The sequence below is a fragment of the Rhinoderma darwinii genome, chromosome 4, assembly GCF_050947455.1.
Source record: "Rhinoderma darwinii isolate aRhiDar2 chromosome 4, aRhiDar2.hap1, whole genome shotgun sequence".
Lineage (NCBI taxonomy): Eukaryota > Metazoa > Chordata > Amphibia > Anura > Rhinodermatidae > Rhinoderma > Rhinoderma darwinii.
The window spans coordinates 396,320,583-396,346,570 of NC_134690.1; the positions used below are offsets into that span (position 1 = coordinate 396,320,583).

General features: G+C 42.1%; 1 protein-coding gene across 3 annotated transcripts in view; it reads left to right on the top strand.

Annotated features, from left to right (window-relative positions):
• Nucleotides 1–25,988, top strand: part of SUSD4 (sushi domain containing 4) — a 100,683-nt gene that overhangs the window by 70,042 nt on the left and 4,653 nt on the right. For all 3 annotated transcript variants that reach the window (XM_075864610.1, XM_075864612.1, XM_075864611.1), the window contains 2 exons: nucleotides 3,993–4,181; nucleotides 22,408–22,599. In XM_075864610.1, the coding sequence (XP_075720725.1) occupies nucleotides 3,993–4,181; nucleotides 22,408–22,599 (381 nt within the window). The remainder of the gene's footprint in view (nucleotides 1–3,992; nucleotides 4,182–22,407; nucleotides 22,600–25,988) is intronic.

The following is a 25,988-nucleotide window of genomic DNA, read 5'->3' on the forward strand; positions in this document are numbered from 1 at the left end:
AATGGAGCAGGGCTGCAATACCAAACACAGCCTACAAAACAAGAGTGGCGCTGTTTGTTTAAAAAAGAAGAGCAGACCTTTTTTCTAATCTCAGACAGTATTCCGTATGCAGGTTCCTTGGTATAAGTGACAGATACATTTTACCAGACATAGCGGTAATTTCAGCTTTTATAAGCCGCTCATTGTTATTTTCTTCCATTTGGAACAGTAATAAATCCAGAATATGAGGCAGTTACTGGCACACAGGTATTTGACGACACAGTGAATGATCACAACTGGCTTATTGTGCACGCAGCAATCCTGCCAACCGATGTTCCCATGAAAAACATTACATTAATATGCAGTTCTGAAAATGACATCTTACTAATATACAAAAATACAGCGATTTATCCAAATTAACATTCAGAGGAGAAAGAAAATGGAAATTCTGTAATTAGATTGCAGAAAATGATGTATGAAGGGTATGAATACTTTTGCAACTATGTGTTTCTCTTCTCCAGTGCCCCTAAAATATAAAAAATCAACTTCCCAAATAGTCTTGATTGAAAATCTCCTACCGTTTGGTGCATACAGCTCCTACGCAGACCTATGTTTCTCCACGGTTACGGACTACAAACAAACCCTGTATGTATTCTGATCCTGTGTTCGTTTCTTCCGCCTATGCCCTCTTCTACTGTCTTTAGGGCACATCGCGTGGAGTAACACATGACTGCGGGATCTGACTACACAGGGTTTGCAACCATGGAGATACATAAGTCTGCATAGGAGCTGTATACAAAAAATGATGAGATTTTTCTTATCAAGATTACGTGCAGTTGCTTCATTTTTTATTTTAGAATTTTGGGATCAATACAAGTGTTTACAAAAGTATACATACCCTTTCTTATTCAATGGTTTCTCCCTCTTAAAGGGGCACTTTTGGATTATATAATTGGGAGAATCAAATCTCCAGACATTGATTGGCCAATCTGCTTTGTATTGATTACGTACCAAGAAAAATTATTTTGTATAAAAATGTTGTAAAATGTGCAAACTATGCAGAGCTGGAATGTCTTTTTTACTTATTTTGTGTCATCATAAATCTTTTTGTCAATAAACGAATGCCGTATTGAGTTCAAAATGTACAGGTGTATACAGGAGAAGATAGATGGTGGAAGGATTATTGATCCAGACATTACTCTGCCAGGAATTTATTGTATTTGTCTTACTTTGGTATTTGGTTTTTCTTTGGATCAATATTAGATTATAACTATGGCTGCGTGTACGGTATAGTGGCGTGTACGGTATAGTGGTGTGTACGGTATAGTGGTGTGTACGGTATAGTGACGTGTACGGTATAGTGTCGTGTACGGTATAGTGGCGTGTACGGTATAGTGACGTGTACGGTATAGTGGTGTGTACGGTATAGTGGCGTGTACGGTATAGTGGCGTGTACGGTATAGTGTCGTGTACGGTATAGTGGCGTGTACGGTATAGTGGCGTGTACGGTATAGTGACGTGTACGGTATAGTGGTGTGTACGGTATAGTGGCGTGTACGGTATAGTGGTGTGTACGGTATAGTGGCGTGTACGGTATAGTGACGTGTACGGTATAGTGGCGTGTACGGTATAATGACGTGTACGGTATAGTGGCGTGTACGGTATAGTGCCGTGTACGGTATAGTGGCGTGTACGGTATAGTGGCGTGTACGGTATAGTGGCGTGTACGGTATAGTGGCGTGTACGATATAGTGACGTGTACGGTATAGTGACATGTACGGTATAGTGGTGTGTACGGTATAGTGGCGTGTACGGTATAGTGGTGTGTACGGTATAGTGGTGTGTACGGTATAGTGTCGTGTACGGTATAGTGGTGTGTACGGTATAGTGTCGTGTACGGTACAGTGGCGTGTACGGTACAGTGACGTGTACGGTATAGTGGCGTGTACGGTATAATGACGTGTACGGTATAGTGACGTGTACGGTATAGTGCCTTGTACGGTATAGTGACGTGTACGGTATAGTGGCGTGTACGGTATGTGACGTGTACGGTATAGTGACGTGTACGGTATAGTGACGTGTACGGTATAGTGGCGTGTACGGTATAGTGGCGTGTACGGTATAGTGGCGTGTACGGTATAGTGACGTGTACAGTATAGGGGCGTGTATATGGGAGAACCAACAAATAAGTATTCTGCTCCATGTACAGTAGCTGCTGCCAACCATCTGGTCTTTAAGAAAAACTCAATTTGTATCTATATGCAAATGAAATGTAAATTAGTCGGAGTCTTAACAAGTCTATGTGGTGGAACTTGTAGATTGTTTTATTCATCCATTTCGAGTTTGTGATTCTCCAGCATTGTACAAATCGATTTGTCGGGTTTGAGATAATTGGAGAATCAATTCGCCCATGGTATTCTATAGACTGATGAAAGAGGAGAATCAGGATGATCATACTCGTCCTGCTGATCGCACGGGCACAGCCAGAGTGCCTGTGCAATCAGGATCGGGGTAACAACTTTAATACGCAGCCGCAGCGCCGCTCTAATGGCGGACATCAGAGAAACTTCTGATCTGCACCGTTTAACAGTCTGCATTCCGCGATCAACGCTGATCACAGCATTCAATGGGAGAAAGTGAGGGGGGGGGGGAATCCGCGGTCCATTGAAGGACCCCAGGGCTGTCTGACCACATTTCCTGTTGTTAGGACATATTTAGTACACATGCCATTAGTACACAGGCCAATGTACTGGCATATAGATATCTGCCAGTATATTATAAATTTTAAAAAAAACGTAAAGATCAAAATTAAAAATAGCGGAATTACTGTGTTTTTTCTGTCCGGAATTGTGGACGGAAAAAACGCAGCAGAATACAGTAGCAGCAAAGTGGGTGAGATTGAACAAATTTCATCCACACGCGGCATAAATATTGAGCGGAAAAAACGCTCGGAAATGGACCTGAGGTGCGGAATTTTATTCCGCAGCATGTCAATTGTATTTACGTAATCGCTGCATATTTACTGCGGGTTTTCCCCATTGAATTCAATGGGGCGGTAAAACCCGCAACAAATAGCAGATGTTGCATTTTTTGCGGCGGGTTCGCAGCGATTCCGCAGCAAAAAAACGCATCTCTGAATAAAAAGATAAACCTCATACTTACCAAGGAGTCTGTGTTTCTTCCTCCAAGCCGGCCTCCTGGGATGACGCTTCATCCCATGTGACCGCTGCTGCAGCCAATCACAGGCTTAAGCGGTGTCCTGGGATGAAACGTCATCCCAGGAGGCCGGCCGGCTAGCAGGCCAGTTAATACAGCAGTTTTTGGTAGCGGACATTCCGGGCAAAAAACTTCTCCACAGTTTGGTGTGCTTTTTCTCCCGGAATTCCCTGCGGCGCACAGGGCAGATACGCTGCATGCTTTTACGCAGCGTATCCACCGCCTATGGGTTAAAGAAAAAAAGAAGATAAATTGAACATTAAAAAAAGTTATGTTAAATTAAAAAGTAGAAAAAAATTCAAATTTTTTCCAATTAATACATTTTATTAAATATCAGTCCCAAAACATAAAATAATATTCACATATTTGCTCTCGTCACGACTGTAACAACCTGCACAATAAAATTATGATGATCGGTATATGCTGTTAAAAACAATAACTAAAAACTGCAGTTGAAGTGCCTTTTTTCTGCATTTTTGCCAAAATAAAGATTAATATAAATTCAACGCTAATGTACCAAAATCTGTCACCTACATAAAGTACAACTCGTCTCGTAAAAAACAAAGCCTCAAACAGTTACAAGCAATAAAATAGTTATGACCGATGGAATGCAAATAAAAAAAATAAAATGATTGTTCTTGTCCTTAAGGCCAAAAATGGCCCGGTCTTCAATGGGTTAATCTTCTAAATCTGTTTACAGATGTTGGTAGATGTTAAATTGTATTAAATCCTACGATATCTCGCTGCAGTGGCTTTTCTCTCTTTGATCTTTTATTTCTCGGTTTCGCCCCCTCTAGGTTGCTTGAGGCCTTTGGTTCTTCCTCATAGTTATGTGAACATCTCAGACTTTGACTCCTCGTTTCCGGTGGGACGGGTGGTCTCTTATCAGTGTTTTCCTGGGTATAAACTGGAGGGAGTCGAATATCTGGAGTGCATGTACAACCTCATCTGGTCTGATGAACCTCCCAGGTGCCTTGATGTGGAAGGTAAAAGTCATTCATTTAATAGTTTCATTGAATAGCCATAAGTCCTGCCCTAGTCCACTTGGGAATGACCCCAAAAACTCTTTTGAGACACTTATTTTTATTCAATTCTACATAAACCTCTTTGTGGTCCCATTTTCAGGACAATCCTGTTAAAATCAGGACTGTTGGCAATAGAAAATATAGGTATTCCCAATACAGCCAATTCAAGAAAAGAGAACATATATCCAAACTCCTTCAATAGCTGCATTACCTTCCTTTACATAATCTATATCTGCTGTATTTCTGTTCTTCACCATGGTGTATTCGGCCGGCTGTTACTTTGAGTTGCCTAGCAACCGCTTGATTTCCTTTCCGAGTGACCACCATTTGGATACATATAGCTGAACATATTGTTGTTAAGTGGTCATAGACATATTACCTCTCCATGTTAGGACATTTTCAGATGGCCGTAAGGTGGACGCTTTTTAGTGGACGCAACACCAAAACTCCCTGCGATTCTTCTGAATTGACCTCAGATGATGTTAGGGTTCTCTAGAGATCTAAGTTTGGTTAATTTGAACCTTGGAAGGTCTGGATGTTGTGGGTGTAATACGGATGCTAAAATGCAGCCCCAGAACGGCCATCTAAAAGCCACCATACATTGACTGTGTTAAGTCCTTCTTACCTATAGAAGAAAGAAAGGTAGGATCCAGCGAAGTGTAGTAGTAAAAGGAAAACTTGGCTTCCACTTTTCTGTGTTCTTATTCACGGCTAATTTTAAGACTAGAATTAGCCATGAATAAGAACACAGACCGTGTTCGAAACGCGTAGGCTCTCTCATTTTGAAATCTAGACCACCTTGTAGTGCATTCCTTCTCCAGTGTTCGTCATTTGATGTTTATATTTCAATAAAGCAAGTTTTCCTTTTACTACTACACTTCGCTGGATCCTACCTTTCTTTCTTCTACGCTGTTTTCCGTGTGCCGTCGCGGAGATCCGGGCGAAGCCTGAACACAGAATGCAAAGCTGGTGAGCTGAAGGTTTCCTCCTTCCCCTCCTGTCCTCAAGTTTATACTCCTTCTTACCTATGTTGCAGGTGGATGTGGCTACTTACGTCATCATTTTTTAACAAATATGACTCACCCCTTAACATATATGTCATACCTCCAAAAGGCCCCAATCACCCCTGAATCATGAGTAGAATACATGAATTGTACCAAAAGACATGTCTAAGTTATGCCTTTATGTATGGCACAAAACCTAAGATACCAAACGCCAGCATCCAGATTTCACCAGCACCAAGATGATGGCCCCGGCCTCCTCTGAAAGTCTGCGCTACAGACCCCTCCTTCTATAATATAAACTTGGCATGGAGTAGTCTATGTGGAGAGAAGGCCTCAGTGCAGGAGATTTGCCCACTCTTCTGGTAGTCCAGGAGCTCTCCAATTTTTCCAGGAGATACCCCAACATTGTGGGAGACCAGGCACCACTGGCTTGTGTTACGTCCATATTACTCGCCAGGTTGTCTGTATGAAATGTAACCAAAGCGTTAATTGATAAATGAGTGAATCTCTCGTAGAGCTTAGTGCTCACTTCTAATGAAGTTAATGAATTTCTGAGAGGTCTACAAATGACTAATTGCATGTAAATGAGATCATTAGGATTCAGCACCTGCTGTACAGTCAGATAGGAATACTTTACATTCTAGGGGCTCATCGGCCTAATCCGAGTATTGATGGAAGAATAGATACATCAGTGCAAACCTCAAATCAATGTTCTTTAATAAAAAATAGTTTCTGATGGTACGTCCAATATCCAGTTGCATATTTTCCAAAGAAAACCTTAACATAAAAGGCCGGTTTTAGGTAGTTTAATATTTTTCAAAAACTTTGTCACCTTTAAGACACCTTCTGTTTTTCAAAATGAGTGTAAGGCAGAATTCAGACGACCTTAGTATACGTCCATGTATTTCATTGGGGCAGTTCAAACGGCTGTTGTTTCAAGGGTCCTTTGAAAAATAGAACATGTCTCAAGTCTATGGGGATCCGTGAAAACTGGACCAGCACGGGTGCAACTCGGATGTGAAAAACTAACGTTTTTCACGTCTGAGTTTGCACTCGTTCGTGTGAATCTGGCCTTAGTCTTAAAGGAGTTTATAAACAAGTGATAAAAAGACAGCAGCAAAAGCCACAAATGTGCTCACCCAATGTTTCGTCCTGAGATCTGTAGTTCCTCAATGGAGTGCAATTGGATATTATAATATTTCGGGAAAAAAAGAAGATATTCCTCAGCACATCCACAATGTGTATTATAAAAAGAGCTTTATTTGGTCATTTTTAAAACTCCATAGACAGGGCGTGTTACCGCTTACGCGTTTCGAACAGAAGTGTTCTTACTCATAGCATAACGTAACAGATTCATACATGTGTTTTAAAATCACAGTTAGCCAATCCTGACACATCCAATTAAGAAACAGTTCTACACTCAATTTTTAGAAACAGATTAAATGTATAACAAAGTTAAAGGAGTTTACCCACCATGGACAATTATGGCACATACATAGGAGGTGACTGCTTACCTGGTGGAACAGGGATTGGGGAGCCCTCATCCTTTCAATGGGACCCCCAACCTATCTGACATTTATGGCATTTTATGTGAAATGGTAGGAAATCCCCTTTAATTATATAACATTTCAATGTGTAATGATCAAAAACGGAGCGCAGTATGTCTACCTCTATGCAATATTTCACAGTTTACATATAGAATTAATCTACATATAAACTTGAGTCACATTGTAAATACATAACATTACTTGTCTTCTACTGCTCCTGAGTTACATATTGTACTATTCTCCAGAGCTGCACTCACTCTTCTGCTGGTGGAGTCACTGTGTACATACATTACATTACTTATCCTGTACTGATCCTGAGTTACATCCTGTATTATACTCCAGAGCTGCACTCACTATTCTGCTGGTGGAGTCACTGTGTACACACATTACATTACTTATCCTGTACTGATCCTGAGTTACATCCTGCATTATACTCCAGGGCTGCACTCACTATTCTGCTGGTGGAGTCACTGTGTACATACATTACATTACTTATCCTGTACTGATCCTGAGTTACATCCTGTTTTATGCACCAGAGCTGTACTCACTATTCTGCTGGTGGGGTCACTGTGTACATACATTACATTACTTATCCTGTACTGATCCTGAGTTACATCCTGTACTATTCTCCAGAGCTGCACTCACTCTTCTGCTGGTGGAGTCACTGTGTACATACATTACATTACTTATCCTGTACTGATCCTGAGTTACATCCTGTATTATACTCCAGAGCTGCACTCACTATTCTGCTGGTGGAGTCACTGTGTACACACATTACATTACTTATCCTGTACTGATCCTGAGTTACATCCTGCATTATACTCCAGGGCTGCACTCACTATTCTGCTGGTGGAGTCACTGTGTACATACATTACATTACTTATCCTGTACTGATCCTGAGTTACATCCTGTTTTATGCACCAGAGCTGTACTCACTATTCTGCTGGTGGGGTCACTGTGTACATACATTACATTACTTATCCTGTACTGATCCTGAGTTACATCCTGTATTATACTCCAGAGCTGCACTCACTATTCTACTGGTGGAGTCACTGTGCACCTACATTACATTACTTATCCTGTACTGATCCTGAGTTATATCCTGTATTATACTCCAGAGCTGCACTCACTATTCTGCTGGTGGAGTCACTGTGTGCATACATTACATTACTTATCCTGTACTGATCTTGAGTTACATCCTGTATTATACTCCAGAGCTGCACCCACTATTCTGCTGGTGGAGTCAATGTGTACATACATTACATTACTTATCCTGTACTGATCCTGAGTTACATCCTGTTTTATACACCAGAGCTGTACTCACTATTCTGCTGGTGGGGTCACTGTGTACATACATTACATTACTTATCCTGTACTGATCCTGAGTTACATCCTGTATTATACTCCAGAGCTGCATTCACAATAATACTAACTCCAGAGCTAAAATATCACAGCATCCCTTGATGTACAGTGTCTGCACAGAGCTTACTCAGGTGACTTGAATTCTAGGATACTTTACATGAGGCACTCCACAGTAACCTGATATAGGAAAGCTCAGCTCCGCTGTTAGGAGTGTGTCTGTTCACAAGCTTGCTGAATGTTTCCAGTAGTGGTAGGCAGAATTGTGAATGCAGCTCTGGAGTAATATACAGGCTGTAATAATAACTGCAATGTGTTTATAAAGTGACTCATCTTTTTATGTCAATTAATCAATGTATTTGTAAAATGAAGAATAGTGTTCTGTGGTCAAAAGTAGACGTACACTTTAAGAAACGGCAGAGCCTGTGCCCGTTTTTAAATCACCACAGGGGGCACTAGACCATACTACAACACTTGAAATTCTACTTTGCCTTATGAATATTTGCAGAGTTAATGTTACAGCAAATACAAATCACATACACATTTTTCCATATGGCCATTTAATAAACAACTTGTCATTGAAGCCGCGGTATTTAAGAATAAACAAATGTAGTGCGACAATCTTACAAACAACAGCATCTGCGGCTACACATTGTGAGGAGGCTTTATGAGGGCAGTGGTAGAAATACTGGCGGAGATTTACCAAATAAGATGTAGGAGAATTCGCCCATAATGCATCCTGAACTGGATTGCAGGATGAAAACGGAATTATGTTTTTGACATTTTTAAAAAGACCCATAAAATGTGACAAATTTATTAAAGTTTAGAGCAATATTATGATGCAAATTATGTACGTGTACTGAGGTGGTGTAAGGTAGAGAAACATTTGCGCACATTTGCTGACATGTATTTGCACTTATGACACTGGCAGCCACCACTAGGGGGAGCTATCTGCATATGCATTTTTATTGCTCCCTTCCTCTCTTGGTTTCCAGTAGGAACTGTATAAAGATTTCTGCGGTGACCACCCCCTAGTGGTGGCTGCAGACAGCAAAAATCGTCTGGTAGTATGTAATATTAGGGCACTCTGATGGCACTGCTGTTTATAGGGAGCCCTCTGCTGGAACTGTTTATAGAGATCATTCTGCTGGCTCTGTTTATAGGGGGACACTCTGATGGCATAGTTAATGGGGGCGCTCTGACAGCTATATTAATGGAGATACTTTGGCTATTATTATTGAGGTGTGGCTTGTATTTGTGGGCGGGTTTACATGAAAAATCATGTGATGTAATAACATAGCTCTAAATCTGCCCATAGATACATTTATCAAAATTGCAGTCAGTATAGTAGCTGTGTACACAAAACGGTGGGATATTTTTAATTAACACTGAGGGTATGTTCACACAGGCTATTTTCAGCCGTTTTTCAGGTCGTAAACTCCCTGAAAAACGGCTAAAATTGCCGGGGCTGAACGCCTCCAAACATCTGCCTATTGATTTCAATGGGACAAAACTGCATTTCATTCCCACGGGTCGTTTTTTACGCCGCCGTTTTTAAAAACGGCCACGTAAAAAAAAACGCCTCGTAAAAAGCAGTGCATGTCACTTCTTGAGCCGTTTTTGGAGCTGTTTTTCATTGAGTCAATAGACAAACAGCTCCAAAAACGGCCGTAAAAAACGCTGCAAAAAAACGCCAGTTGCTTAAAAAACGTCTGAAAATCAGAGGCTGTTTTCCCTTGAAAACAGCTCCATATTTTCAGACGTTTTTTGATAAGCGTGTGAACATACCCTAACTGTAAAGTATTGGGGCTGCATACCCTTTAAATTCCCTGCCAACACTGAATTTCTATTTCCACAATGTGAAATCAGACACAGTGTTCTTGTTGTGTAGGGATCAGGCCTGAATTGATGTCATCCTCCATCTGACGTCTCCATGAGCTTAGACCACATTTGTATAATAAACATATGGAAAGCTCCCTCGCGAAAATCAATTTTGGGTACGACATTTATATAATTATGCAGCTAAAACCAGAGCTCCGGCATCAGATTTGATCTGTTTACACTTTTTACTTCTCCTATGTTACCATAGTAATTTGATGTCATGGTTAAGCCGCAATAAAAAAAAAAAAATGACCAAGTATAGGATGGAAGATGGAAGAATCTAAATAGAGGAATAGGAACATTTTATTTTATCAAAATAAAAATCAAACTTTACATTTTTCTTACTGTTGTCTATAACTAATTACGCAAAAATATATACAGTGAAATTCCTTTAAATTGACATAGATGGGACAGGATTATCAAATATTCTGGATTATCGCACTGTCATAGAACTCGTACGAATAGAGAGCATCCAAAAATATATATTTTTTAATCAGATTCTGGACTTGCAGAATTCAATGTTATCTTGTCGTTAAACATGTGCCAGATTATCAGACTTTCTGGATTTTTAAATACCAGATTCATGGAATTTTTCTGTATATGACTGTAAACACTAGAAAAACAACAGCGCTACACCCAGGATGTCAGCAGATAAACACAAGCATAAATTAGTAGTACATGCAGATACATGAATCATTGTCTATATATTCTTAAAAGGGAGGCATCTACTTCACCGGCCTGTAGTAGACCTTTCTCTGCCTGCAGGATCTCTATAAATATTCAGAAACCTACTCAGTCATCCAAAAAATCCATCTAGAGTAATATAGTAAACAGAAGAGAGTGAGGAGGGGGATGCAGCTGCAGTTTCTCTCTCTCTGTGTCTGAAAGGGGTAGGAGGAGCAGGAGGGGAGACATCTGATTGGCTCAGAGTGCTCCTCAGATCTCTAAGGTCACACCAGGAGGAGCCCATCCACTCAGCATGCATGGAGAGAGAAAATATGTATCTTCAAAAGGAAAAGGAATAAAAAAACATTTTCTGGCTGTGATTGCAGTGGTCTTGGTGCTTGGCTGGATACCAAGACCAACACTTTCATCCCTGTATTATTAGTAACATCTCATGTAATTATATATTGTTACCGCTTGCCATTTGCTGTGCCATCTGTATAGGGCATTGTCTGTAGCTTTCCAAGTCACCATCCTCTGCTTGGCAGAAGCAGCCGGTATTAGAAGCAGAATAAACAGAGTAATTATATCATGTATGCCAGGTACTTCACATCTGCTGCATCTGACGAGGTTCCAAAAGTTTCCAGGTAAGCGGTCAGCAGATTTCTCCTGCCTTCCTGGCTCCCGGGCTGCAGATTTTTACACTCTTTTATGACGGGGTCGATGTGCTAATGATAATTTTTGCATTTTTCTAAAATTTGCATATTTGTTACACTGAATGGTATGGGATTTTAGACTAAATAAACACATAAATATCCAAACTACATATCACAGTTTAAAAAAGTAACTCCCCTTTTATTTTTTTTAATTTAAATAGATCCAAAATCATCTGTTTATTCATTTCATAATATATCTTAATAGGTCCGAGCTCCAAATCTCCTGGTTCCCGTCACATAGCCATAAAGTTGAAATATAAAATACCGGCAGCCACCACTAGGGGAAGTTAAGCAATTATTATTGGGTTCAATATAAATCTGCATGCAGTGAGCTCCCCATAGTGGTGGCTAGGAAATTTTATGGAAGAAATGGAAGAAATGATCCAGCGCTGAGTCGTGCTTCGAGTTTAAAAAGGAAACGATATTCCCACCTTTATTGGGGTGTAGAGGATTAAAAATGTAGGGAGACGCAGTCCCAAAACAAGTGTGAATAGTAGGCAGTTTTTGCCTTAGCCTACGCGTTTCGAGCACGTCCTGTGCTCTTACTCATGGCAAAATTTCTGTCATGTTCCCGTGCAGAATACATCTGATCACTGGGGGGGGGTCACAGCAGTGACGAATTAAGTATGGATAAATACTGAGGCCACCAGAGCCATTCACCAACAGTGTAGGACATAACTAATGCTGGTTTGGTTTTACACATAATTAATGTGGGCTTGGTCCATGGACATTGTCAGATAGCCATGGCCTTGGAAATATCTTAATTCATTTGGCACCTGCGGTCTCGTGGACTGTTTGCTGCTAGGCCGGTTTCACACAGCTCTAATACGGCTGCATTTTAGTGTCCATATCACAGCCCCAACACCTGGACCCCTTGGTTCCACTGGAGCACACATGAGGTTCTAGGGTGATCTAAGTTCCGTTAAGTTGAACCCCAGGAGCCGCTAAAATGCAGTCGTGTTAGAACTGTGTAAAACTGGTATAACAGCAAGAATGAGACCACAGGTGCCAAATGAATGGAGCCATTTCCAAGCCCATGGCTCGGTGACTATGTCCATGGACTAGAAATGTGTGGACAGTGCTGCTGCTGCAGCACCACATAAACCTACTCATAGTGACTAGCTGTATCATCTGTAATATTGTGTGGCATCGCACAGCATTAAAGGAGTTGTCTTATCTCGCCATGGGTCTGGCTAGCGAAAAACCCTGAAAAGCTGATATCAATGCGGGAAGCTGCGGCTCCTGCAGGAGAAATGTATTATTACATGTCAGCCATTCAGATAAATAGATAATTATGTAATAGGTGGCTGTGCCGAATACGCCAGAGCGAGAGCCACTCTTTATTAGCCAAAGTGAAGAGCAGCTAACAGAGGGGGGGGGGTCCCAAGTCAGGGACCAATATTCAATAACAACCATGCCCTAATCGGTCAAATGAAAAAGCGTTGTCTTATTGAGACAATCTCTTTATCTCATTATATTGCACCAATTTGCAGATGGAGGGTGCATTTCGGTCCATCGTGCTGCGTGTTTTCATTCAGCCTGGCCTCTACCCTTCCGATAGAAATCTACCACACGCTGAATGATAAAATATCTGCACTTTCTTAAAGGTATATCATTTACATATAAATACGTTTCATACTCGGTGTCACCCGCTTGTATGTAAAATACGATAATGGTCTCGAATAGCAGCTATTGAAGACATCTCGCAGAACGGCATCAATCTGTGACACAATCGTATCTTCCGACATCCCATGATTGGTTCCCATTTTCACAGCTTGTCATTGGACGTGTCCTGTGGCTTTTGCAACGTGCTGTAAAGATTTACAAAGCAAATGTTTCATCTCGCCACTTTCTAAATCTCGTCTCGATGCCGCTTGTTTAACAGAGCGAGGAGGCTCATCTGTGTTTATTGCGGAGAACAGATGCCTATTTTCCTATCGGAGCGTGTCCTCATTTTACACACAGTAAAATCTTTGGCCATGCGTAGCTACTTTTTGTTTTTTTTCCTAATCACGAGAATCTTTGTGCTGCCTCTTCAGCCTTCTTGCTAATCTATGGCAATAATCCAATTGGCCAGGGGAAGAAGTCAATTTGGCAGGGGTACGAGGCACTCAGTGCAGATACCTCCGGATGAGTCTCAGACTTCGAGTTGCCTCTCACGCCATTGCGGCAGGCACATTATATTAGTAGCAGATGCTTCTTGTCCGAAACCAGTCGGTAGAGGAATCCCTCGTGTGTGATGCCCATGTAGCCTGGGTACCGCACCAGTTAAACATTTCCAGTTTGTGGTATGCCAGCTGACTGGTGTCCAGGATATTTACAGCACACCAAGGAAATGTGCATTTCTGTAGTGTCTTTGTGTTTTACAAGGACTCATTATTGAACTGCTGCAGAGAGTAGATTAATGGTCTGCCATGAGCCATATTAATGGTGTCAGATGAAAAACACAACATGCCAGCGACAGCATAATTCATGGGGGAAGCTGAACTTTTTACATCTATAGCATCGGAACATTTTACCATGAGATTTGTGAAAAAAGAAATTCCAGCAAGCTCCACCTGTTCAAACTCCATTATAGCCACAGTATAGCTTTCTTAGAACAAGCCTTAAACAGTGCACCTATAACAGAGCCAGCCTAAAACAGTGCACCTATAACAGAGCCAGCCTGAAACACTGCACCTATAACAGAGCCAGCCTAAAACAGTGCACCTATAACAGAGCCAGCCTGAAACACTGCACCTATAACAGAGCCAGCCTTAAACAGTGCACCTATAATAGAGCCAGCCTTAAACAGTGCACCTATAACAGAGCCAGCCTTAAACAGTGCACCTATAATAGAGCCAGCCTTAAACAGTGCACCTATAACAGAGCCAGCCTAAAACAGTGCACCTATAACAGAGCCAGCCTGAAACACTGCACCTATAACAGAGCCAGCCTTAAACAGTACACTTATAACAGAGCCAGCCTGAAACAATACACCTACAACAAAACCAGCCTCAAACAGTGCACCTATAATAGAGCCAGTCTGAAACAGTGCACCTATAACAGAGCCAGCCTTAAACAGTACACCTATAATAGAGCCAGCCTTAAACAGTGCACCTATAACAGAGCCAGCCTTAAACAGTGCACCTATAACAGAGCCAGCCTAAAACAGTGCACCTATAACAGAGCCAGCCTGAAACACTGCACCTATAACAGAGCCAGCCTTAAACAGTCCACCTATAATAGAGCCAGCCTTAAACAGTGCACCTATAATAGAGCCAGCCTTAAACAGTACACTTATAACAGAGCCAGCCTGAAACAATACACCTACAACAAAACCAGCCTCAAACAGTGCACCTATAATAGAGCCAGTCTGAAACAGTGCACCTATAACAGAGCCAGCCCGAAACAGTGCACCTATAACAGAGCCAGCCCGAAACAGTGCACCTATAACAGAGCCAGCCCGAAACAGTGCACCTATAACAGAGCCAGCCCAAAACAGTGCACCTATAACAGAGCCAGCCCGAAACAGTGCACCTATAACAGAGCCAGCCTGAAACAGTGCACCTATAACAGAGCTAGCCTAAAACAGTGTACCTATAACAGAGCCAGCCTAAAACAGTGCATCTATAACAGCCAGCCTGAAACAGTGCACCTATAATAGAGCCAGCCTAAAACAGTGCATCTATAACAGCCAGCCTGAAACAGTGCACCTATAACAGAGCTAGCCTGAAACAGTGCACCTATAACAGAGCCAGCCTGAAACAGTGCACCTATAACAGAGCTAGCCTAAAACAGTGTACCTATAATAGAGCCAGCCTAAAACAGTGCATCTATAACAGCCAGCCTGAAACAGTGCACCTATAACAGAGCTAGCCTGAAACAGTGCACCTATAACAGAGCCAGCTTGAAACAGTGCACCTATAACAGAGCTAGCCTAAAACAGTGTACCTATAACAGAGCCAGCCTAAAACAGTTCACCTATAACAGTGCCAGCCTGAAATTGTGCACCTATAATAGAGCCAGCCTAAAACAGTGCATCTATAACAGCCAGCCTGAAACAGTGCACCTATAACAGAGCTAGCCTAAAACAGTGCACCTATAACAGAGCCAGCCTAAAACAGTGCACCTATAACAGTGCCAGCCTGAAATTGTGCACCTATAATAGAGCCAGCCTAAAACAGTGCATCTATAACAGAGCCAGCCTGAAACAGTGCACCTATAACAGAGCCAGCCTGAAATTGTGCACCTATAATAGAGCCAGCCTAAAACAGTGCACCTATAACAGAGCCAGCCGGAAACAGTGCACCTATAACAGAGCCAGCCTTAAACAGTGCACCTATAATAGAGCCAGCCTTAAACAGTGCACTTATAACAGAGCCAGCCTGAAACAATACACCTACAACAAAACCAGCCTCAAACAGTGCACCTATAATAGAGCCAGTCTGAAACAGTGCACCTATAACAGAGCCAGCCCGAAACAGTGCACCTATAACAGAGCGAGCCTGAAAAAGTGCACCTATAACAGAGCTAGCCTAAAACAGTGCACCTATAACAGAGCCAGCCTAAAACAGTGCACCTATAACAGTGCCAGCCTGAAATTGTGCACCTATAATAGAGCCAGCCTAAAACAGTGCATCTATAACAGAGCCAGCCCGAAACAGTGCACCTATAACAGAGCTAGCCTAAAACAGTGTACCTATAACAGCCAGCCTTAAACAGTTCACCTATAACAGCGCCAGCCTGAAATTGTGCACCTATAATAGAGCCAGCCTAAAACAGTGCATCTATAACAGCCAGCCTGAAACAGTGCACCTATAACAGAGCCAGCCTGAAATTGTGCACCTATAATAGAGCCAGCCTAAAACAGTGCACCTATAACAGAGCCAGCCTGAAACAGTGCACCTATAACAGAGCCAGCCTGAAACAGTACATTTATAATAGAGCCAGCTTGCAACAGGGCACCTATAACAGCAATCCTTATAGCGTGCGCTTATAATAGAGCCACTTTGTAGCACTGCACCTATAACCACATGTACCCCCAACACCTGTGCCACATAACCCCAGGATACATATACTTGTTAACATCTTGACAGAAGAGGGCGACTCAAGGACTTTACTGGTGATTATTTCTATCTTAGGGAATGCAAATCTCCCAGTGACATAGAAATCTTTCTGTGCAGAATACAATACATGCGGCTTGTGTTTCATGATCTTTTTTTCTCCTTCCCCGTAGATTATTTATAGGATAATTAGTATAATAGAGCGGCCTATTAGTCACATCACAGTGTTCTGGCAGATAACACCTTGGTGCAGAGCAGGGAACGTTCTCTACTTCACAGGTTCTCACTTTGGGATACAAAACATTTTCATGTTATGGGATCGGGCCGGCGCACACATTAGAGCACAGCGGTGGCGAATGTGCTGCAGGAGACCGGCTCTGCTCACCTCGCTGTTACTAATCTGAAGATCATTTCAACACAGCGAGATGCATTATTTTTGCTTGTGATGCAGGAAAAATGGGAAATCGCTAAATATTTTATTTAGGGAATGTTTATAGAAAACAAGAACTTCTCTGGTGGTCATTCAATCAATTTGGTGTAATTCTCCGGAGGCAAATACATACATAATATAATAATTGTATGTCGAATTTACCTATAGGCACAGTAGACCTGTCGCTATAGGTGGCATCAGAGGGAGGGCGCCAGCTAAAGATAAAATTTACATAAGGATATACCGAACCATGTGTATTCATATTTAAATTATGTGTATGGATATGCTAATTAGGTTTATACAGTGCTGTGATGCTCGATCCCGATAATTGCCCTGTGTAAACGGAGCAGCAATCAGCATATGAACGAGCTCGTTCATCAGCTGATCGTATCGTTTTAAAAGTGAAAAATATTATCGTTGTCGGCTGGACATCTTCCATGCTCACGTGCTGCCGACATGATACAACTGTATGGGGATGAGCGCTCGTCCCCATACTAGCTCCTCGTGAAAGGAGCAAACGAGCGCCGATCAACGAGCGGTCTCGTTGATCGGTGCTCGTTGCACTGGCCAAAGTTGGCTGGTGTAAAAGTACCTTAAAGAGGCTCTGTCACCAGATTCTCAAATCCCTATCTCCTATAGCATGTGATCGGCGCTGCAATGTAGAGAACAGTAACGTTTTTTGTTTTTTTTGAAAAGCGTTCATTTTTGGCCAAGTTATGAGCTATTTTATATATATGCAAATGAGCTTTGAAATGGACAACTGGGCGTGTTTTTATTCGTATGTCCAACTGGGCGTGTATTGTGTTTTTAAAAAGACATGTAATGGGGGCATTTGTAAAGTTTCTCCTAGAGAGGAGGCAGTGAAATAGAATGATCTGCCCATACAAGCTATGACAAGGAAGGGGAGGAGCTGCAGCAGAAAGGACACGCCCCCTGAGCTGCCAGCCTGAAGAAGATCTAGCAGAGCAATGAATAGGGAGATCTCTAGATCCATGTAAGGCGGGATTCACACGACCGGGTCGTTCCCGAGCCCGAGTGTCGGCCGGTAAAATCGGCCATTTTGCCCGGCCGGTTTGCATTAAGTTTTGCATCCGTGCCGGGCCGGGCAGATCCGGACAGTGACATCAGCGGCAACTCCTGAAGGGGAATCCCCATGTGTTCGGGGATTCCACTTCAGGAGTTTCCCCTGATGTCACTGCCCAGATATGGACAGAGACATCAAGCGCTCTGTCCAGGAGCGGAATCCCCGAAAACACGGGGATTCCGCTCCTTCAAGGAGCTAAAGTGCGGCTAGCACATAGCAGAGCGGGGAGATACCTCCCCGCTCTGCTATAGTGGCGTCGCTACAGTAGTAGCAGCCGCAGCAGCAGCCGCTGCAGCTGCTAGCGGCGCCATCGAAGGTGTCGCTGAGCCAGGGTGCTTTTAACAAGCAGGGGAAGGGAGCCAGCGCAGCGCTCCCTCCACCTGCTGTACACCCCGGCCCTGCCACACAGTGTGCAGCGATGCCATTCGTCCGAATGGCATCAACTCCTCCTCCTCACATGCACTCTGCGCTGTGAGGAGGAGGAGATAGAGCGCAAGCGCCGGGAAACCCGGCCATCACTCGGAACACATTCCGGTGATGGCCGTGTAATACCCGGCCCCATAGACTTCTATGGGAGCCCGGCGGCCAGGTACCCGGGCGAAGATAGAGCATGTCCTATTTTTTGACGGCCGGATTTCCCGGCCGTCAAAAAATCGGTCGTGTGAATAGCCCCATTAGGGGTCTATTATTCCTAATGCAGCCGGGAAACCCTGCCGTGTGAATAAGGCCTTAGATACAGCGCTGGTTCTATCCTTGTTAGAAAGAGATTGTCATACACTATGTTTTGTCTGGTTTTTTTCATTATTTCTGGTTTAACCCCTTTAAGAGAAGACACTTACTTTATGGACAGCAATCACCAGCTACTATGTGGGGTGGAAGGCAATAGGGCCTAGGTCAGCATGCTGGCAGCAATAATTAACCATAGAAAGTCTGATTTCCCGTTGTTCTAGGGCATCACTATGGGAGACTATAAACTCTTCATGTTTTACAGAACGGACATTTATGAAAGAGTCAGCCAGAGTTTGCCCCATTGGCAGGTCGTAAGACTAAGAATAGTTGCTAGATTATATAAATAGGATATATACTGAAGATATATAGACATAGCGTGGGATATCACATTGTGCAAGGCAACATAATGTGGTGCTACCTAGGTAAAGGATATAGCATTTCTGTCACCTCTACTCTTTTCTAATAAGTTACTTATTCAAGTTATTTTTTTATTGGTCCAATGAATCTACCGTTTTGTATACAGCACCTATGCAGACCTATGTGTTTCCATGATTACAGACTACAAACAACCCCTATGCAGTCAGCTGTTACTCTCTTCTATCTGCTCCCTCTTCGACTGCTTGAATGTTACCAAGAAAAGGGGACAGTGGGAGTAAAGTAATATATGTCTGCAGGATCAGACGAAAAAGGGTTTGTAACCTAGGAGACACATAGGTTTGCATAAGAGCAGTAGACATAAAACGGTAAAAAAGATTTGATCAAGACTTTTTGAAAAGTTGCCTAATTTTTTTTATTTTCGATGCTTTGGAGCATGAAAAAATGGTTGCAAAAGTTTACATACCCTTTAAATGGAAAGTCCAAATTTAGATACCTTTGTGAGCAAAAATGGTCACTGATTTTCATAATGAGCAGTACTCAATAACTTCCCTGAATCTCTAGTAAAGGGGTTCTGCTGCTTTACTGACCACCACCCTCCTTTCATTTTAGGAATCGTGGGTTGGTCCGAGCTCACCGGGCCCCCATCTTCTGACATCACAACTGACACAGTAGGGGGCCCCTTAAGACTGAATTAAGGGGGTTGTCTGGTTCTTTTTTCAATAGGAACTGTGTAATGCTTTATTTAACCTATGGTGGCGCTGTAGGGATATTAAAAACTTGCTGACACGTTTCCTTACAGATCCCAGCTGATCACTGGGGGTCTGAGTACCATAACCCTGTTATCTAACAAAAAGGGATTGAAAATAGACTAACCCTTTAATTATCTAAACTCAAGGACCCTTCCTGGGCTTATTCAGTGGATAATTTCCGCAAGTTTATTGTAGATAGAAATAAGCTGCAATCTGCTCTGTGAGGGAAAGATACATCATGATTTAGGGAATGCAGTGCCATCTCTTTATGTATGGCAGTCAGCTCGTCAGAGGTCATTTCAAGGTTCCCCTCTCGTTTTCGCTCCCTGGAATTGCTTCTTGGAAAATCAGTTTGCACATAAAGCGGCTGAACGGGTCCACTCCAAAGAGCAAGTAGTGGAAAGTGTGAATTACTCCAGGATATGTTACCGCCTGTGCCAGACCTACGATCCTATTTACATTCCTGCGGTAGATGTATTTGCACAGTGAAGAGACCCGGTTATCTGCCATTTACATGCATGAAATCCGCCCATGAAATATATTCATTTCCAGGAGGTTTTAACTGATGCTGGAGATTTGGAGCCAAGAAACCCTCAGAATAAAGATTCGTCTATTTGCAGTAGTAAATTTTGAGCATTTTATTTTTTTCAATCTTTCATTGTCACATTCCAAGAGCCAGAACTTTTTTTTATTATTTTTTATGGATGTAGCTGTATAAGGGCTTGGTGGTTTTTTTTTGCGGGCCAAGCTTTATTTTTTAACGGCACCATTTTGGGGTATAGATAATTTATTGGTACTTTTCTGGAGAAAAAAAATCTTAGTGGAATGCAGAAAAAAAACAATAATTCTGCCTCTGTTTTTTGAGGTTTTTATTAGTATTTATTTATCTATTTTTTACCATGCAGGAAAAATAACTGGTTAACTTTATGTTACTCGTCATTGCAATTGCAGCAGTGTATTTGAAAATGAAGTACACAGTCAAGCACTGTACTCCGCTGTTTCGGTCATTCCCATAGACTTTGAATGGAGCAGCAGCGGGCATGCTCGACCTCCTTTTAGTGGTCGAACAGTGAGGAGAATCTGGGGGTCTGGGACTCCCGTTCTCACAATGAGTAGGGGTCCCAGCGATGAAAAAATGATCACCAATCCTGTGGATAGTGGTTAATTTCTGATTGCGCAAAAAACGATAAGGGGTTATTGAATATTAATTCATTTTTAAACCGGTTGTTCACTTTAGTCCCCTTTTTGTTAGAAGAGTCCCCCACTGATAAGCTGATCACAGGGAGTCTCACTACAGGGACTCCCAGCGATCAAATTTTACTCTGTGATCATATTCAGCAACAAGTGTTCAATTCCCTGCAGTGCCTCCAAAGGTGAAATAAAGCATTACACAGTTCAATAGGAATGACTGGACTCTGTGAAATGCCGGGTCCTCCAGAGGGAGACACTCTTTTTTGCCACTCTCTTTTCTGGCTAATAGATGAGGGTCCTGAACAAGGGACTCCCTCTCTATTAAAGTGATCCTCCGGTAAAAATCTGACAATGCTCATTTTTCCCAGAGAGAACACGCCTATACTCAACGTTTCACTTACCTAGCCTGCCGTTTTGGAGATTCATGGGGGTCTTCTTGGAGCAAACTCCCTTATCGTGAATGCCTGTGCAAATACCGAGCAGCGGTGGCCATGAGTGAACTGCCCGAGTACCTGTGCAGGAAATATCTCTCTGTTCACCTTTCTAGCCACGGGCCCCAGGTACTGCCCTAATACCTGAAAGGCCAGTCCACCACTGACATGGAGTCATTCTAGTCCTGATGTTCACACGACTGTCCTGTAAACATTACCACAAAAGCTGTGAGGTTTATTCTAATTTGCATTAGAAAAACAAAACATTTCAATGACATTTGGGGATGTTCCCTAGCTAAATGGGGAGTGGCCTAAAATGTGGCAGTCAAATGTATATAGCACAGTTCTTGTTATCTGGCAGTATCAGTTCAGTAATGTTCATGTTTATGGATTCGATGACTGGTAGCTCTACTATATCCAACAATTTTTTAAGCTGGAAAATAAGAAACTAAAAGGAATTGATCTAGTTAGCAATGTGCCACTTCTGAGTCGCCAGATGGCGCTGCATTATGTTAAGACATCACCACCTAGTGTCAGAGTACAGAAATGCAATAGAAATGTAACGGAAATATGTAAATCTAGGACACAACATTACTTAGTATTTATGAAGCACCAATATGTCATATACACACACTTATTCTCTTATCTACAGCCAATTCAGAGGAAGCCAAATATCCCAAGAAAGCTGAATTTATTAGATTCAAACACAAGAGCCCAGTGGAGGAAGGCAGCAGCACTAACCAATAAGTCTATTGCAAGCTGAAAATTTTGCCCCCTCCCCCAGATTAGAGGATCGGGGATCGTTCAGTGGGTACAAATGAGCCATGAACCCATTAACATTTGTTTGTCAGGGCATCCTATAATCTAATGTGAATGGGTCTGTTTGTTGACACAGTCCTTTGAGGTTGGGTTTTAGGTTTATGGAGGTATATCGTATGTTATTGAGATTTATGTTGTACCTGTTTTTTGTTTTTTTTTAGTTTGCCCCCTTCCGCCGATGGTGGCGCATGGAGATTACATTTGTCACCCTCAGCCCTGTGAACGTTACATACATGGGACTGTGATTGAGTTTTACTGTGACCCTGGCTACATGCTCTCCAATGATTACAAGTATTTCACTTGCCAGTCTGGAGAGTGGTTCCCATCATCTCCGCTCTACTGTATCAAGACAGGTAAGTTGTCACTAAAAGTAACAACAAGTATTTGTATATATATATATATATATATATATATATATATATATATATATACATACTTCTTCTAACAGGCTCATATCCACAATCCTGATCAATGTTCCATGTATTATAATTTGGCTATCAACCTCTGACTCAACTAGCATTTTAGTGTTTAGTGAAGTACGCATTAAATGTAGATCACAATAAACCTGTTTCCATTCCCACAGCCATGGTGTTAAATATTACAATTCTAGTTGCCTGCACCCACCACTAGGGGGAGCTCTTTGAAGATGGATTTATACAGCTCTCATTGAACTACATAATAAGCCTGTCTTCAGTAAGTTCCTCAGCTCACCCTAGTGGTGATTGCAGTATGTTATCAATTAGCTATATGGCTATGTGAAGGTGAACAGGAGATTTGGAGCTCTGAATAAAAAAAACAATGGAGCACTGTCCCTAATAAAAAAAAAGATTACTTTAATAAGCGCAGAATTTGGACCTATTTAGATGAAGCAATAGGTACATAAGTGTTGAAAGTAGTGAATGGTGTCCTAGAATAGTGAAGGGGTATGTGTGGCACTATAGGGGCTCCCTTGACACCTAGGTCCCACAATGAGTGTCTTCTCAGTCATTTGGAGTGAAACACTTAGCAATGTATTTGCTTTCTATAAATGAGGGTCTTGTTTGAATGGTATATTAGCTAGATCATAACATGAACTGTAAATTTCAGATTTAAAGAGCTCTACAATGTATATTATTATATCCTAACCTACGGTATTAAGTGGGACTATCCGCAGTAGTAAGACTCTAAGGCTCTTATTTCTATTATTTTTTCTTTCCAAAAACAAGCTGTATCCCAGACTTAATCCCATTTTTAGAAAAAAAGGGACAGGAACATGGACCAGAAACATGAACATGTAAGCTGGAAAGTAGATTCATAAGATGATGTGCCTCCTGATTGACTCACATGAGATAGCCTTTGTGAGTGCTGCCTATTTACTGTAGATAGATAGATAGATAGATAGATAGATAGAGAGAGAGAGAGAGAGAGAGAGAGAGAGAGAGAGAGAGAGAGAGAGATAGATAGATAGATAGATAGATAGATAGATAGATAGATAGATAGATAGATAGATAGATAGATAGATAGATAGATATGAGATAGATATGAGATAGATATGAGATAGATAGATATGAGATAGATAGATATAGATAGATAGATAGATAGATAGATAGATAGATAGATAGATAGATAGATAGATAGATAGATAGATAGATAGATAGATAGATAGATAGATAGATATGAGATAGATATGAGATAGAAAGATATGAGATATGAGATAGATAGATAGATAGATAGATAGATAGATAGATAGATAGATAGATAGATAGATAGATAGATAGATAGATTGATAGATAGATGATAGATAGATAGATAGATAGATAGATAGATAGATAGATAGATAGATAGATAGATAGATAGATAGATAGATAGATCGATAGATATGAGATAGATAGATAGATAGATAGATAGATAGATAGATAGATAGATAGATAGATAGATAGATAGATAGATAGATAGATATGAGATAGATAGATAGATAGATAGATAGATAGATAGATAGATAGATAGATAGATAGATAGATAGATAGATAGATAGATAGATAGATAGATAGATAGATAGATAGATAGATAGATAGATCGATCGATAGATATGAGATAGATAGATAGATAGATAGATAGATAGATAGATAGATAGATTTGAGATAGATAGATATGAGATAGATAGATAGATAGATAGATAGATAGATAGATAGATCCATATTCCTGAAACTGCTGGAGAGCGGAATAGGAGGTAAAACCTATGACGTCATCAGAAGCTCCTACACAGAGAACAGATGCAGCGTGAAGGTGAACGGGAGAAGAACGGCTGATTTCCAGCAGAGCCGAGGAGTCAGACAAGGCTGCAGCCTCAGTCCAACGCTCTTCAACATCTACATCAATGAACTGGCCACAGCTCTGGAATCCTCCTCAGCACCAGGTCTCGCCCTCCATGACACCCAGGTGAAATTCCTGCTGTATGCAGATGACCTTCTGTTACTATCACCAACCGAGAAAGGTCTCCAAGACAACCTGCAAATCCTAGAAAAATTCAGCTCCACGTGGGCACTACCCATCAATGCCAAGAAAACCAACATCATGGTGTTCCAGAAGAGAAACTCAAAATCCCCCAGGCACCCGACCTTCACACTAAATAACGCCACAATCACAGCGACCGACAGGTACACTTACCTGGGCCTAGAAATCAACCAATCAGGAAGCTTTAAACAAGCCATAGAGATTCTGAAAGACAAGGCGTGCAAAACCTTCTATGCCATCAGAAGAAAACTCTATCATCTCAAACCACCAGTGACGGTCTGGCTGAAAATCTTTGACTCCATCATCTCCCCAATCCTCCTGTATGCCAGTGAAGTCTGGGGTCCGGACACATACCCAGACTGGTCAAGGTGGGATTCCAGCCCAACAGAAATCTTCCACCTAGAATTCTGCAAACACCTTCTCCAAGTCCATCGGAGCACCTCAAATAGTGCCTGTCGGGCAGAACTGGGCAGATTCCCACTACACCTCACAATCCAGAAGAGGGCGCTATCATTCTGGGCCCATCTACACAGCAGCAGGCAAAGTTCCTATCACCATAAAGCCCTGTTACACCAAGGGGTCCCAGGTAAACCAGGCCCCCCAGAACATCTCACCCTGACCCGGCCTGAAGAAAATGTCACTCAGCGCGGCCTCACAAAAGCCGAAATCAAGAAGACAATAAACAAAGGCCAAGAGGAATATATCAGTGACTGGAGGAACGACATAAAGACATCCCAGAAACTGACAATATACCGGAGTCTACAGCGGGAATATAAACTGGCGCCATATCTGGAGAAACTGCCAAACCCCAGAGACAGACAGATCCTGAGCCGCTACAGACTGAGCGCCCACAACCTGCTCATCGAATCCGGGCGCCACAGACAGACCTACAAGCCCAGGGAGAGCCGACTGTGCCAACAGTGCGACCAGGAGGCCGTGGAGGATGAGGCCCACTTCCTGCTACACTGCTCCAAATACTCAGCAGTAAGGGACACTCACTTCAGGAGACTCTCTGATCTCTTACCGGACTTCAGCTCCATGGAAGAGCAAGAGAAACTCTACATCCTGCTGGGTGAAGAGGAAACCACAGTGGGCACAGCGGCACAATATGTCACTGCATGCCATAAACTGAGAGAGACATGATATGCCATGGACTTGTATAACCCCGACCCTAGATATGTCCCTATCCCCAAGCCCTCAGTCCCTATCCCTCATTCCCTTACTTCTTACTTGCTTTGGCAATGCTAAT